Source organism: Bipolaris zeicola (assembly GCF_000523435.1).
Source record: "Bipolaris zeicola 26-R-13 unplaced genomic scaffold scaffold_15, whole genome shotgun sequence".
NCBI lineage: Eukaryota > Fungi > Ascomycota > Dothideomycetes > Pleosporales > Pleosporaceae > Bipolaris > Bipolaris zeicola.
Genome location: NW_006912064.1, coordinates 229,673 through 242,507, shown reverse-complemented (window position 1 = coordinate 242,507; position 12,835 = coordinate 229,673). Strand labels below are relative to the sequence as shown.

The following is a 12,835-nucleotide window of genomic DNA, read 5'->3' as shown; positions in this document are numbered from 1 at the left end:
GATATCTTGTATTTCTTTGCGCTATGCAGGTCCAAAGTGGGCTATTTTGGGCCATAATGTGGTGGTTTTGGTGGGGTCTTGGCAAAAGTGATCAACGAACCCGTGTGATCAACGAACCCGTGAGGTACGTTACTTAAAAAGGTGAAGAGGGAAAATTACTATGTTCAATATCTGAGTGGTATTAATTCTATGACTTCTTTGCTTGTGCCGAATAATGTGTACACCATGGACAAAACCGGTAATGTGCTCTTTACCCTTAGCTGCATTGTAGTCCTTGTAAGCAAGAATAACCAACAGGACTACAGAGGTATTAGCATAAAACGCACAATGCTCAGTACCATTGAATGCGTGTCAGCAAGCGGTGAACATTCGCATCCAATAACCATCTAACCAGCGTACGGTGAGTAAATTGCGTCCTAGGAATTCAGATCTTATGTAAGCCCACCTCTACTCCTACCTGTAGGTCTCAGTAACCCTATATCTACCTCTATCCACGCCCTATGCGACCACTGCCATACTTCTCCATCTACTACTTACACATCGTGCTAGGCTAACCTACCTATCTACTAGCATACCTAGGCCAGCAATCTCCCCAACCAGACCAAGCAAAAAAAAGGACTTTCCAGTAAGAGAGAAGAGATTGCAAAAGCTCGAGCTAGCAAAATAAACATTCGGTTTGCCTAAAGAGGAGAAAAAAAGGGGCAATATCAGCACTAGATAGTGCGTTATTTTATTATGTAAGCGCTAGTCGATTGAATGATACAACGTTTAGTGAAAGTACTAGTGTATAAAGAAGCTTTGACTCTTATTAGAGCTGAAGAAGTCTTTGATTCCAGTTGCCGGTTGGCTATAGTAAGCACCATGTTCCTAGCAGTACCTTCAAATCAAAGGTCAGCGCATAACGCTACGTTCAAACAGTTTAAATAATACAGAAAATACTTTTCCTTGTTAGAGGGTATGTATCGACGGTAGTATATAAGTTGGTTCAGCAACAAACAAGTACAGAATAGAGATTAAAAAGACATATAGCTCAATAAACTCACTCAAGTACAGAAACGAAACAGCAGGTATGCAGATACAAAGTCCCAGTAAAGTCCGAGTGAAGGGCGGCGCTAGCCACCGCTATACGGGTTACAGTACTTACTGCAAGTAAGCTTAGGGCCGGTTAAAATACGGGAAAGAGGAAAGGGTGTGTGTGTACGGTCTACTCTGTGGTCTCTCTCACTTACTAGACCATGCCCATGCTTTATTTCCGTGACTGCAATTGGAAAGCATATCCACCTGGTGAGTTCGGGGCTGAGTAAATTCAATACGAACGATCCGGACGAGACTTCCTTCTGGGCTTTCTAGGGCTTGTTGGTATAAGAACTACTTGATCATGTTACATAGATTCCTCCTATAAAGCGTTCGTCCCACAACACATCTTTTCCATCAAAACTTCAAAGACTCTGGTATTATTAACAAGTTCCGCTTAATACCAATATATACTGCTTTATGCTTTTATCCAGCATAGCCAAAAGCAGCGTGCTTACTTTACAGGGACACAAAACTTTCACTCGTTCTAGATAGATTTGATATAAGATATTACGTGAGAGACTAAGAACTGTAATTATTATTACTTTTGGGACCCCTCCCTCCAACCCGGGTCTTCTGTTCTATGTTTAGAAACTACCGCGTTTATCTTCCGCTTCGTCTGATACGATTGTCCAAGTATCCATGTCATGCCATACCAGCGAAATAATCTCGTTAGGTAAGACATTTCATCTATTTAAATACCTTCTCTACTGCTGCTCATCCGATTCCGCACAGTGCGCTATATACATTAACATACACCTCCACACCTTTTTATTTCACCTCCTCGTTCTTCCCATCTCCCCCACCTCTCTCTCTCTCCTCAAAAACCAAAAAAATGCGTTTCCTTCTCGCCCTAGCATTCAGCCTAACCCTCAGCACCACAACCGCAAAGTACACCTGCGACACTCGATTCCTAAAAGGCGTAGGAGGTATGTGCAACGAAACAAACCCATCTTACTAAAAGGGACTTTGTTGGCTAAAATGTAAAACGTAGGAGAGTGCAGGGGTGATGGAGATTGCTGCCAATGTGACTCTGGGTCCTCTGGGTTCTTGACTTGTAAAGGTAAGAAAGAGAAAGTCAAGACTGGCAAATTCTTTACGGGATCTAGCTTAGCCTCTAAATGAATCGGGATGAGTTTTTTTGCTGACAGATAATATGTAGATGATAAAACCTCTACTACAGGTCGCCGGTGTATGATTGATAGATATATTCCGCAATGCGCATAGAAAGTGAAAGAAAGTAGCTGTCGTTGGCCTATTGGATGTTGTAGTAACTCGTATCTCCTTTAACAACGTGGGGACGAAGATGCCAATAAATAGACAAAATGTGACAGATAGTATTAGCTCTGTGTTAATAAAACGCTCTGCTGGTTATGTCTCCAAAAGCCTGCTGCGTACATTAAAAAGAAGGTGTCACATGATAGTAATTCTTGTATTAGGTACTTGTAGATATATTCAGAAGTTGTCTAAGGATGCAAAGTCTAAGTACCTGTATTTGTGTCCGTTACAGTTGGTGTTCCGCCACGCATGGATATGCACGTTACTAGTCAAATGGCAAAACTCCCAACTTATACACATGGTGTAAGTTTGCTTCACCTCGATATCCACCACCTCACCAAACACTTCGCTTCTTCCTTTCCTATGCTACGCCCATCGAACCCTACAGTACCAATCTAGTCTGCATATACAATGTTCGCCATGCTTGACAACAAACTACAACGCTTTCAAAAACGCACCAAAGCTTGACATGAGGGGGGTATCGCCGCATTCCGAACATGCCGTACGGCTGCTGTTGGAAGAAGTAAGAGGGGGCGCTAAGCAAACAAGCAAACAGTGCTAAAAAAAACAAAAACTCCGGGGTATAGGATACTTTCTCCCAACCACCAAAAACGCCCAAGTGAGGAAAAATCACTCAAATGATGATTTCCAGAGTTGAGATCGATAGTCGATGCCATACATCAGGAATAAAAGGGGGGAGCCGCTCCTGAACACCGTAACAGGAAAAGGCGCAAAAACGATAAAAAGGCAACTAGTTAGCTAAAATCGGTACTAGTGAATAGGGGTGGTGCGAATCAAGCCAGGATCCGGGGGTGAAATGAAGTGTTGGGGAACAAAAAGCTGTCAATACGACATTGATCGACATGAGGATGCCGTTATTTGCTTGAAAGAAGACTGGATAGGGGAGTCGTTCACTTCAAGGTCGGAGCTCCCGGCAGAAAATGTCCGCTTTGTGAGCGCCTACCTCCAGACAGGTTTGTTTTGTCCTTGGCTTGACTGGCGCCCGCTAATACGACTATCGGTGCGTGCTTCGCCGGCTCTGCTGGCCCTTCCTCCATTCATATTGCCGAGCCTGCTGATCGTACGCCCAGAGGTCGAAGCGGGGCTGGTTTCTGTGGGCTTTGGGGCTGACGAAGGTCGTTGCTTCGAGCTGAACATACCGGTGCGATGATTGGTTGACGAACTGGAAGGCCGAGACGCGCGACGGGCCGCAGGGCTCTCCTCACCACCAGGACTCATACCATCTTGTCTTGCAGTGGTTACGCGGCGGCTTGACCCAGGCGTGGTTGTCTTCGCCTGGGGGGAAGATGCCGGTGTTGACCGAGGCGCCGGCCTGGCATCTCCAGGTGTTTCCGGTGTCTCCATCGGACTCGCCAGAAGTCGTCCCGGGCGCTGCAAGGCAGGGCTGGTCGACGTGGACCTCGCAGACATCGCGGGCGAGAGATTCGAGGAACGGCCTAATGGGCTTCTTACAGGAATGGACGTACGGCTTGAAGAGCTTCGTGCAGATCCACTCGGCGTGTCCTTGTCCTTTCGGAATGGCGATGGTGTGCTCAGAGACAACGGCTTGAAGTTGTGTCCAATGATTGTGTCACGCAGATGCGTATCCGAGTTCCAGCGAGGCTTGGGTCCCGGTTTGTCGGTGGGAGTCTTCACGCGTGCTTGGCTAGCTAATGTGCCAGCTGTGGCGCGAGAAGGTGTAAAGTCCAGACGAGATGAGGGCAGGGACTTGCGAGGAGGAGCAGCTGTGCTTTGCGGCATGCTCGAGTATCGTCGGTTCGCGGGCATCACTGGTTTGGATGACGCGGCACTGGGCTGACGGGGCTTCTTGCCCGACGGGAGAACAGCGGAGCTCGTGGCACTACTCTTGCGGCTCATGATGACGCTTGAAGCGGGAGAGCTGCCTGGTGTGCCCATGTTGGAATGAGCGAACGAGTTTTCGGTGCGAGCAGAGAGGACGGTAGAAACAGAGTCACGAAGCTTGCGTCTGGCAGTAAAGTCTTCCAGGATGGCGTCCATGTTTCCAGTGACTGTCTCAAGATCCTCTACCTTGGACCGTACATCCTGTTGAATGCGCAGAATCTCGCCATTGACGGTAGACCTGTGCTTCATCTCAATGTCGATCAACTCCAGGACACGCCTCATAGACGGCGGGTAGTGGTCTCTCTTGTCTTTGTACGTGGCAATGCGTGAGGCTAGCTTCTCGTCGTCAGTGTCGTCGATGGCTTGCTGTAGTCTCTGTATGCTCTTCATGCATGAATCGTACATGGCGACAGCCTTGCTTCCAGCCTGGCGGAAGCTGTGTACCCACTTATCCTCACCCAGTTCCTCTCGAAGTGCGTCTGCTTCAGCCTCCAACTTCTTCTCCTGGGCCTCGAGCTGCTCCCTCCTGCGGTCCAGCTCGTCACAAGCAGAGGGGAAAATGGTCTTTGCCCTTATTTGAAAAGTACTGAGTCGCATGGGAAGGAAGTCGAGCGATGCACGCAATGGCTGCAGTTTGGCGAAGAGAGCCAGTAGTCGAGAGTTTTCCTGTTCGATCTGAGGGAGCGGCGAAACAGGAGACAGGATGGACAGCGTGGGCATGCTAAACCGCTTGCTGTTGAGAATGGCTTGCTTTCGCGGGATATCCTCGACAATGTTCTCGAGCTCTTTGATGTCGAACTTTTCTGGCGCCTCGGCGACTGAATCTGAGATGACACGATGTCTGCGCTCCTCCATCTCGAATACCAAGCGGCTGAGGTTTTCGACTTCGGCACCAATCTCACCCAAAACATTGTTCCACAGCTCTTCCCACTCCATGGCAATCTCGACTTGGTTCTTGATACCCTTGAGGGTCTGCTTGATCTCACCCCAGCTCATTACAATGTCTTCCATCTGGCTCACGAGGGTGACTTGATCTCTTGTAGGCAGCAGGGCAATGTCTGAGCGCGATTGGAGGTCTTCGATAGCACCGATGTAGACATTGACAAGTCCCTCGAACTTGCTGATTGCGGTGTCAACCTCGGCGAGTCCCTCTCGGCCAGCAGCAGCGGCCCACTCGACATCGTCGTCGGCGTCCAGGCCGCTGAGGACCTCCTTGATCTTGGAGACCCATAGACGGATGTCGTTGGCTGCCTTGTGCAGTGCGCGGGCGGCCTGGGTTGGCGAGGCCAGGGCGGTGATCTCGGAGGCGATGGTGGTAGGCGGCAGCTTCATCGAGGTTAGCTGCTGGATCTGGTTGGTGAAGCTAGCCTTGGAGAGGGTATAGATGGAGCCGGCACGCGGGTAGTGGCGGCGCTGGAAGTAGGACTCGATATCGATGCCATTGTTGTCGTCGAGGACGGAAGCTTCGTCGGGGTCGGCCAGCGGCAGTGGTGGCAGCGGCGGCGAGTCCTGTAGCGGCGGCGAGTCTTTGGGCGGCGGCGTTGGGGGTAGTGTGCGTTCTGCCTGGATGGGCAATGGTGGTAGGAGGGCGGCTACCGTGGATGGTGGTTGTGGTTGTGGTTGTGGTGGTTGCGAGGGGCTGATGATGGGTGCCTCTTGTACTGTTGATGTGGTGGTTGCAGTTGCAGTTGCAGGTATGGTTGCTGGGGGTGTTGTTGTCGCGCTTGTGATGGGCGATGTCATTGCAGTTGCGACCAGCGTCTGGCCGAGTGCTTTTTCGGGCTTGGTGACGTCGGGCAAGCGATACTTTTGCATGTCGAGCTCACCATCGGCATCCGACTCGGAGGGCAGAACCTTGTCGCTGGTGCTGACGACACTGCTGCGGTCGCTCTCAAAGTCGGGCTCCATGGTGAGAGCTGGCACGCTCCCGCCCGTCGACTGGGGAATGAGGGGCGTGAGGGTGGGCGTCGACTGGCCAGGCCTTGCCGTCCACGCAGTGCCGCGGCGCTCGATGTCGAGGTTGCGGGCTTTGCGGAACTCGTCGAGACGCCGCAGCCGATCCTGCTCGATGCGGCCGACGTCGACGGTGGGCTTGGTAGCGGAGTGGGTGTCGGCGGGCTGGTTGAGGAACTTCATGCGCGCCAGTAGGCCCGGAGAGACATTTCGCGCGAGTTTGGTGGTGCTTTCGAGGTGTGGAGGCGTGGGACGAAGGGGTTTGGGCGATGACGCTGCTGGCGATGGGGCTGATGATGGATTGGGCGGTGTCTTCGCTGGCAGGTCAACGGCAGTCGCGGGGCTGCTGCTGTTGTTCACTCGAGGCGGCGCATCCGGGTGGCTCATCGAGCATTTCTCTGCTTGGACCTCGAGAAGATCTCCAGGTCGCGTTCAGTCGAGGGCGAGGGCTGCGCACGCCGGAGGTGCGCTGGATGCACGGATGCGCTGCACCGGGAGATGAGTCGCTTCTTCGAGGGCTTGGGGAGGTGGCCGGCTCCGACGTCGCGTCAGCCGCCTTCACGCGTTTCTTTTGGTGGTATGTGTATGGACAGGCTGTGTATGTAAGGTATGTATGTAGTACGTAGGCACTAGGCGGCCTGCAGCAGAGGGCGAGAATGCAAATGGGCTTCAGTGTCCTCTGTGCTGTTCCCGCCGCGATAAGACGTCGTATGCAAATGAGCCACGCCTGGACGACACGTTCCCCCAGCAATCAGGACAGTTCACAGCGTCCCGCCTTTGAGACACCGAGTGCCGCTATGCTCAATTTCCGCAAGCAAGCCCCCTGCGCGCAATGCTGTCAATGCGTCCAGCCCCTCCAACTCTGCAACGCTAAAGAGGCGCTCGGTCGGCCGTCGAGCGTGTGCAGTGGCTATATATGCCTTGGATATACGAGCACATGACTTCACTATGCGCCCCAAGCCCGCCTTGTGCACACATATACGACCTGTCAGTATACTACATACACATGTACCCACATTGTACACTTTGTACACAAATGCGCCCCTCCAACCACGTGGACCACACTGCTGCACATCTACTTAGCATGTAGACACGTCTGGACCATTTGAGCCCCGGCCCCCCCCTTTTCAGATGACTACTACGATTCTTCCTATGACAACGGCAAATACTGTTATTACCAATGATACATCTCCGTATAACCCTACATAGACATTACATAGTACATACACACACACACTCACACACCCTGGCACCACCTTTCATTCTCAACGAGACTCCATTTCATACAACATCTGACTGCAAGCCGCTGATCCAAAAAGGGGGTATCTATCTCAAGTCGCCAGCCATCCAGCGCCCTCTGAGCCGAATGATACTAAGGGAGCCCAGCTTCCATCCAGGGCTTTCTCCCGAAAAGACAAAAGAAATAAAAAGGGTAAACTACACTACTAAGACTTCTGCCGAGAAGGAGTTGAGAGTCTGAAGACGTAATCATCGTGCAAATTACAAAAGGATGATACTTGCAAAAAAACATAAACAGCGAAAGAAATCGGCGAACCAGCCCTCGCATCTGCCATCATCTGGCCACTTCACAGCGCCTCATAGTTTGGGTCGATCTGTAGTGTAGGTGTCCTCGCCTGGTTCTTCTGCTTCAGCCACTCGAGCGTGATTTCCTCACGCACCCCTTGGCTCCATTGTAGAATAGCGGCGTCAAACTTGCGCCATGCCTCCGCATCCTTACCCTGCACCACGCCCATGACGTCGACGTCGAGCTTAATGTCCCAGCGCAGCTCGGCCGCTTTGACCCAGTAGCGCAGGTTGTCGGCGCAGCGGTATGGCTTCGTTGTGTCTGTGTGGTATGTCTTGATCTGCTCAAAGTGTCGTTTCGATCTTCGCACTAGCGTGTTGTGCAGGCGCACCAGTCTCAGTCCGTCTTGGAGTGTAGCAAGGAAGGGTGTCGGGAGTTCGGTGTCAGTAGGGGCTGTCCACTCTGGAAGGGCTTCGGCGCTCGTCTCGTCAAACGATCGGAGAAAAAGAACTTCTCGCTCTCGCTCCTTGCCCGTCCAGTCGCCATCGCGCCACGACCATGTTTCACGTGCCTCTTGTTCTTCGCGTTCCTTCTCTTCTTCCGTATCTAGAAGCGCGCTGATATCGTCAACCCACTGCTTGAGTTGAGTTACTTCGTATGGCTGAACACCGTTTCCAAAGTTACGAATAGCCAGGCGCTTCAGTACCTCGAGTGTATCATACAGCTCCTTGCGAATCTCACGTTCCGACTTGATAGCATAAAGTCGCTGTGGCTCTTCGTGTGCAGTGTAGTAGTTTTTGGCAGCCCTGATGGCCAGCGTCGTGACATCCAGCAAGTTCAAGCCCTGAACTTCGTGCCACCCCGACGCATCAGCACCACCGTTCTTTGCTGTCTTTCCGTCTGGCTGAATGTCAGAGAAGCCCTTCTCGAGCTCGTGCAGATGTTTCATGGATTCGGCGAGCGATTCGCGTAGTTCGCGACGAAGTACTGTCATGTCAGGTGGCGGGGGTACGTAGATGGGGTTGTTCTTGTATGTGCTAACGGTAGGCGGGAGCATCATGGGCTCAGGGTCCTCCCAGGTCATGGAGGGCGTCTCGTCAAGCGGCGACTCGACGAAGCCCTCGCCCATGTGATGCTCGCTCATTGGTGATCCAGGCGATAATATACCAAACTCTGCATCGAGCCCCGGCGAGAGTGGCTCGTTGCCGCTCGCTGTTCGCGATCCGGGCTTGCGACCTTTTGCTATTCGTCCAGTCGCGGTGTCAAGCAGACCAGTTCTGGCAAAGTAGTATTGCAGATGGGCAATAGTGCCGAGGTTCATGACGCTCTCTCTGCTCTTTGCAGACTCGGAGAATTCGGTGCCCTCAGGCCTCATGTATCCACGCCGCCTGCCGCCATCGGACAACCGGGAACCTGCCGAGCGTCCAGAAACTGACGAGACCGACGAAGCTGTCGAGACGGAGCGGTCGAGGGGCGGGATGGCGCCGATGGCAAGGGAGGGCGTAGCCCATGGGTCGGGCGACGTGGAGCGTTGGGGCGGCGAGGTGGATGTGGTGGTGTCCATTGTGGTTGACAGGGGGGGAAGGTGCAAAGCCGTGGCAGTCGTCAGACTCCTTATCAGCAGAGAGATTCGGTGCTTTGTACGAATCCTCGGCATTTACGGAGCGTGAGGGCGGTTTTCAAGGACTCGCAGTTGTTTGCGGAGCCACCTGGGCAAAGTGCGGTTGTTGCTATGTGACTCTGGGGCGAAAGGGGGGGCGTTTGATTAGAGGTTTCATCGACTGGGGAGCGACGCGAGATTGTATCCGAAAACAACGCGAGACTAGCGTCACCACCGCCCGGCGCTCCCTCGCGGCGACTAATTTCCGGCAGCCGTGAACACATTGCGGTTGCGAGCAACACGGCGCTGACTGTACATACTTTACTTTGGACATGTGGGCAAAAAAAGAAATTCGCCCGTTGACCCGCGCTGGCCCCTTGCGGCGGCTGAGGCTGTCCTCCTAGCTCCCTCTCTGCGTGCGACTGCATCCATCTTCCCAGCAAAAGCACCTCTCACGCTGGCCCCGCACCCGTCCACCATCCGCGACGTCGCAGGGGTAACCTCCCCCAACGGTACTCTGGTACCAGCAGCAGCAGTAGCAGTCGCAGTAGCGTCTAGGTTTCGCCAGTTGCGATGACGTCGCCCTGCTGCACCGCGCCTGGCCCATGGTATCACCGACGAGCCAGTGGCTTGACTGGCCCTCGTGTGTCTTGTCTTGTCTTGTCTTGCTGCATAGCTGTACTCTTCTCCCTGCCTATAGCATCGAAATTCGTTGCACTGTACTTGAAGCGCTGCCGTGCCCCTCCGCCCCCCCCATCCAAGCAAACGCATTAAACCCACAATGTCGGCCAAGCGAGTGCGTCACGTCCGTCGCTGTCATGCCAAGTGGCTGCTGTCGTGGCAGAAGCTAATCACTTTGCACAGATCCAGTACAAGGTCGAGGGCCGTGTACAGGGCGTCAATTTCAGGTCCTTCACCCAGAAGACCGCCCGCAGTCTTGGTGTGACGGGCTTCGTGACCAATGCATCAGACGGAAGCGTATGCACTCACAATGCTATTACCATGGCATGGCGCGCCACACCACACCTCACACGCACTAACCCCTTCCAGGTCCAGGGCGAAGCTCAGGCCACCGACGACAAGCTCAACGACTTCGTCCACCACCTGCACAAGGGTCCACCAGCCTCATCCGTCTCCAAAGTCGACCACTCTGACATTGCCACAAAGCCCGATGAGAGTGGCTTCAGCGTCCGCTATTAGAGGGGCTTACTTGGAACTTATCCAGAGAAGTTTGGTAAATGATAACGTATGCATAGTAGTTAGTTAACTAGTAATGTATTGATTACCTAAGCATACTTTACCCAAAAGCTACCAGATTCTTGCAGGAACATCTTATCACAGATCCCATGGAAACTGTCCGAATCAAGTACACCATTGTTGGACGAAGAAATATGCACAGTAGCCAAGTTGTTGAGTCGTTTTATCTGCTCGCCGAAAAACCGAGTCGGATGCTCATCGCCACTGTCCAATCCGGGACGCAAAGCGCAAAGCGACGGCTCTAGATCGTTGGTGATACACTCAATCTGGTCCTTTGAGAGGAAGTGTTCAAGGACCATACAGCCACCTTCGTTTAAGATGAAAACAACATCTTCAGCGCATCCAGACGTTAGCTGGCATCGTCACTATCTTCAGTCATTGCTATTGCACAAGGCGGTACCGTGACGCTGCTTTACGCTTCTCTTGTTATAATAGTTTCCTACATCTGCGACACAGCTGCCTTGTTCTCCCGGTTCTCTCCATGGCAGCTGGAATATTCCTCATCACCTCCAACATCGTCTTTGCTCTGGTGATTCAATTCAACCAATCCTACGTTTCTCACCCCTGGCACTCGTTCTTGCCTTGTGAAGTCTTCAACATCATCGCAACACTTTACATCTACCTTGAAAAAAATGTCCAAGATTTATAATTTGGGATGTGCATTACTTTCCATCTTCCCTTCTGTTCAACTTTTCAAGGTCATTTACTATTTTCGGCCTCTACTACAGGTTTGCAGTCACCCCCCTCGACTCATCCTATGTCCTTCACTCTAATGAACCCTTTTTTCTTCTCCTATCCTTCAACTCATTCTTCGGTGTGGCAATTCGGGTACTCCAATTCTCCTTCGCCATTCCAACAGCCTTACTCGTTTGGCGAAAGCGATCCCCATCCTTCTTACCCCACGACAGGGCATTTCGCCTCCCTCATCTAGTCGGTTATCTCTGCTATGTGGTTGGGATATGCTGGAATATCATCGTCTATGTCTTCTTCATGTTTCCAGCTGCGAGTGTCAATGCAGTTATTGGGTGGGCCAATTTGTCTAGCTACGCTGCTAACAAACATGCCGTTCTTGGGTTGTGCCGGAGCGCTGCCAAGGAATATCCCGGCATCAGAACAAATGCCGTCTCTCCTGGTATGTTGTCGCTCTGCAAAATGTTAAATGTGGTTGCATTCCTCCTCAGCGATGAGGCTAGCTTCGTTACTGGGGGCCAACTACCAAGTTGACGAGTGATGGATATGTTTGACGGATGGAAACTAGTTTTTGCAAATATTTCACAGGCAGCTGTGATACTTGCGTGCCTGATTCACCTGATGTCATCTGTATTCCTACCTGAGCTTGTTGCAGACAATGTGGCTATCTCTCTGTGCTTCGTAAGTATCACACATCCGACCACGAAGCTGCGGGTTCGCGTATTTTTAACCTAAAACAGAAAGACCGGCATTGCGCCACAGTGTGGATGAGCTGCAACATGCATTATCTCGCGTACTCGGCGTAGAAGGATGCGCTTACTCTTCCAATCCTTCTAGAAGTTGTATTCGTGTCTTTTAGATATTCTTCGTTCTGTTAAGCTTCTACTTGTTCAACTGGGATGCACCTGGCTGTTCATGGTTTGCTATTATCATTGTTGTTTGAGTAGCCTTTGATATACAGTATACTGGTAGCGAGTATTTGAAATGCGCAAGCGCGGGCAGCCTTTCACTGGCTTTGGAGTTCCAATCGGGTGGCGTTTGGCTCATCAGTGAATAGATGCAGTCATCGTTGTTGCCGGGTTTTTAGGGTGCAGGTGGGTCTTCCTTTGTGGATAGCGAGTCCCCGAAAGCCCGACGAACATCTCCCGGGATGAGTTGCAAAGCATTCGATGCGACCAACACGGTCAACTTGGACTTTAAAACATCTAGAAAACTGGGATATCAGCTCTCCATTATATTTCAATACCATCGGTACTAAATATAAGAGATCTACAACTTCAGGTGTCGGTTTTGCAGGGGTATTTGACCAATGTCTGCAATCGGAAGTTGGAGGCTTGGCTGCCTTGTTCCGGTTTCTTCTCGTTAGCTGAGTATTGAATTGCTCAGCCGCTTCGAACTCGTCTCTGCACGCGACCTATGCGTCTGTTCTCGACAGGTCTGCTTACTGTCTCGGCATCTTAGACAATGCCTATTTGCTCGTAGGCGCTGCCGTGGAATGGAGATGCCGTAATGTTGCTACGGCGTCCCATGGCCATTCCTGTTTCGCCCTTGGTGACTAGGCGTCATCAGTGGCTGTCTACGGAAAGCACGAGTAC

At 51.8% G+C, this 12,835-nt stretch overlaps 4 protein-coding genes across 4 annotated transcripts; 2 read left to right on the top strand and 2 right to left on the bottom strand.

The window, feature by feature from the left end:
- Positions 1-189: 189 nt before the first annotated feature.
- Positions 190-390, top strand: COCCADRAFT_85928 (uncharacterized protein; the record flags this gene model as incomplete). The annotated part of the gene is made up of 1 exon (XM_007710216.1): positions 190-390. One exon carries the CDS (start codon positions 190-192, stop codon positions 388-390), a length of 201 nt encoding a protein of 66 aa, XP_007708406.1.
- A 2,922-nt stretch (positions 391-3,312) lies between these two features.
- COCCADRAFT_85829 (uncharacterized protein) lies at positions 3,313-6,555 on the bottom strand (the record flags this gene model as incomplete). Its single annotated transcript, XM_007710215.1, has 1 exon — positions 3,313-6,555. One exon carries the CDS (start codon positions 6,553-6,555, stop codon positions 3,313-3,315), a length of 3,243 nt encoding a protein of 1,080 aa, XP_007708405.1.
- A 1,199-nt stretch (positions 6,556-7,754) lies between these two features.
- Positions 7,755-9,257, bottom strand: COCCADRAFT_85910 (uncharacterized protein; the record flags this gene model as incomplete). Its single annotated transcript, XM_007710214.1, has 1 exon — positions 7,755-9,257. One exon carries the CDS (start codon positions 9,255-9,257, stop codon positions 7,755-7,757), a length of 1,503 nt encoding a protein of 500 aa, XP_007708404.1.
- An 817-nt stretch (positions 9,258-10,074) lies between these two features.
- On the top strand, positions 10,075-10,493 carry COCCADRAFT_1781 (uncharacterized protein; the record flags this gene model as incomplete). Its single annotated transcript, XM_007710149.1, has 3 exons — positions 10,075-10,089; positions 10,158-10,271; positions 10,344-10,493. 3 exons carry the CDS (start codon positions 10,075-10,077, stop codon positions 10,491-10,493), a joined length of 279 nt encoding a protein of 92 aa, XP_007708339.1.
- Between the last annotated feature and the right edge of the window lie 2,342 nt (positions 10,494-12,835).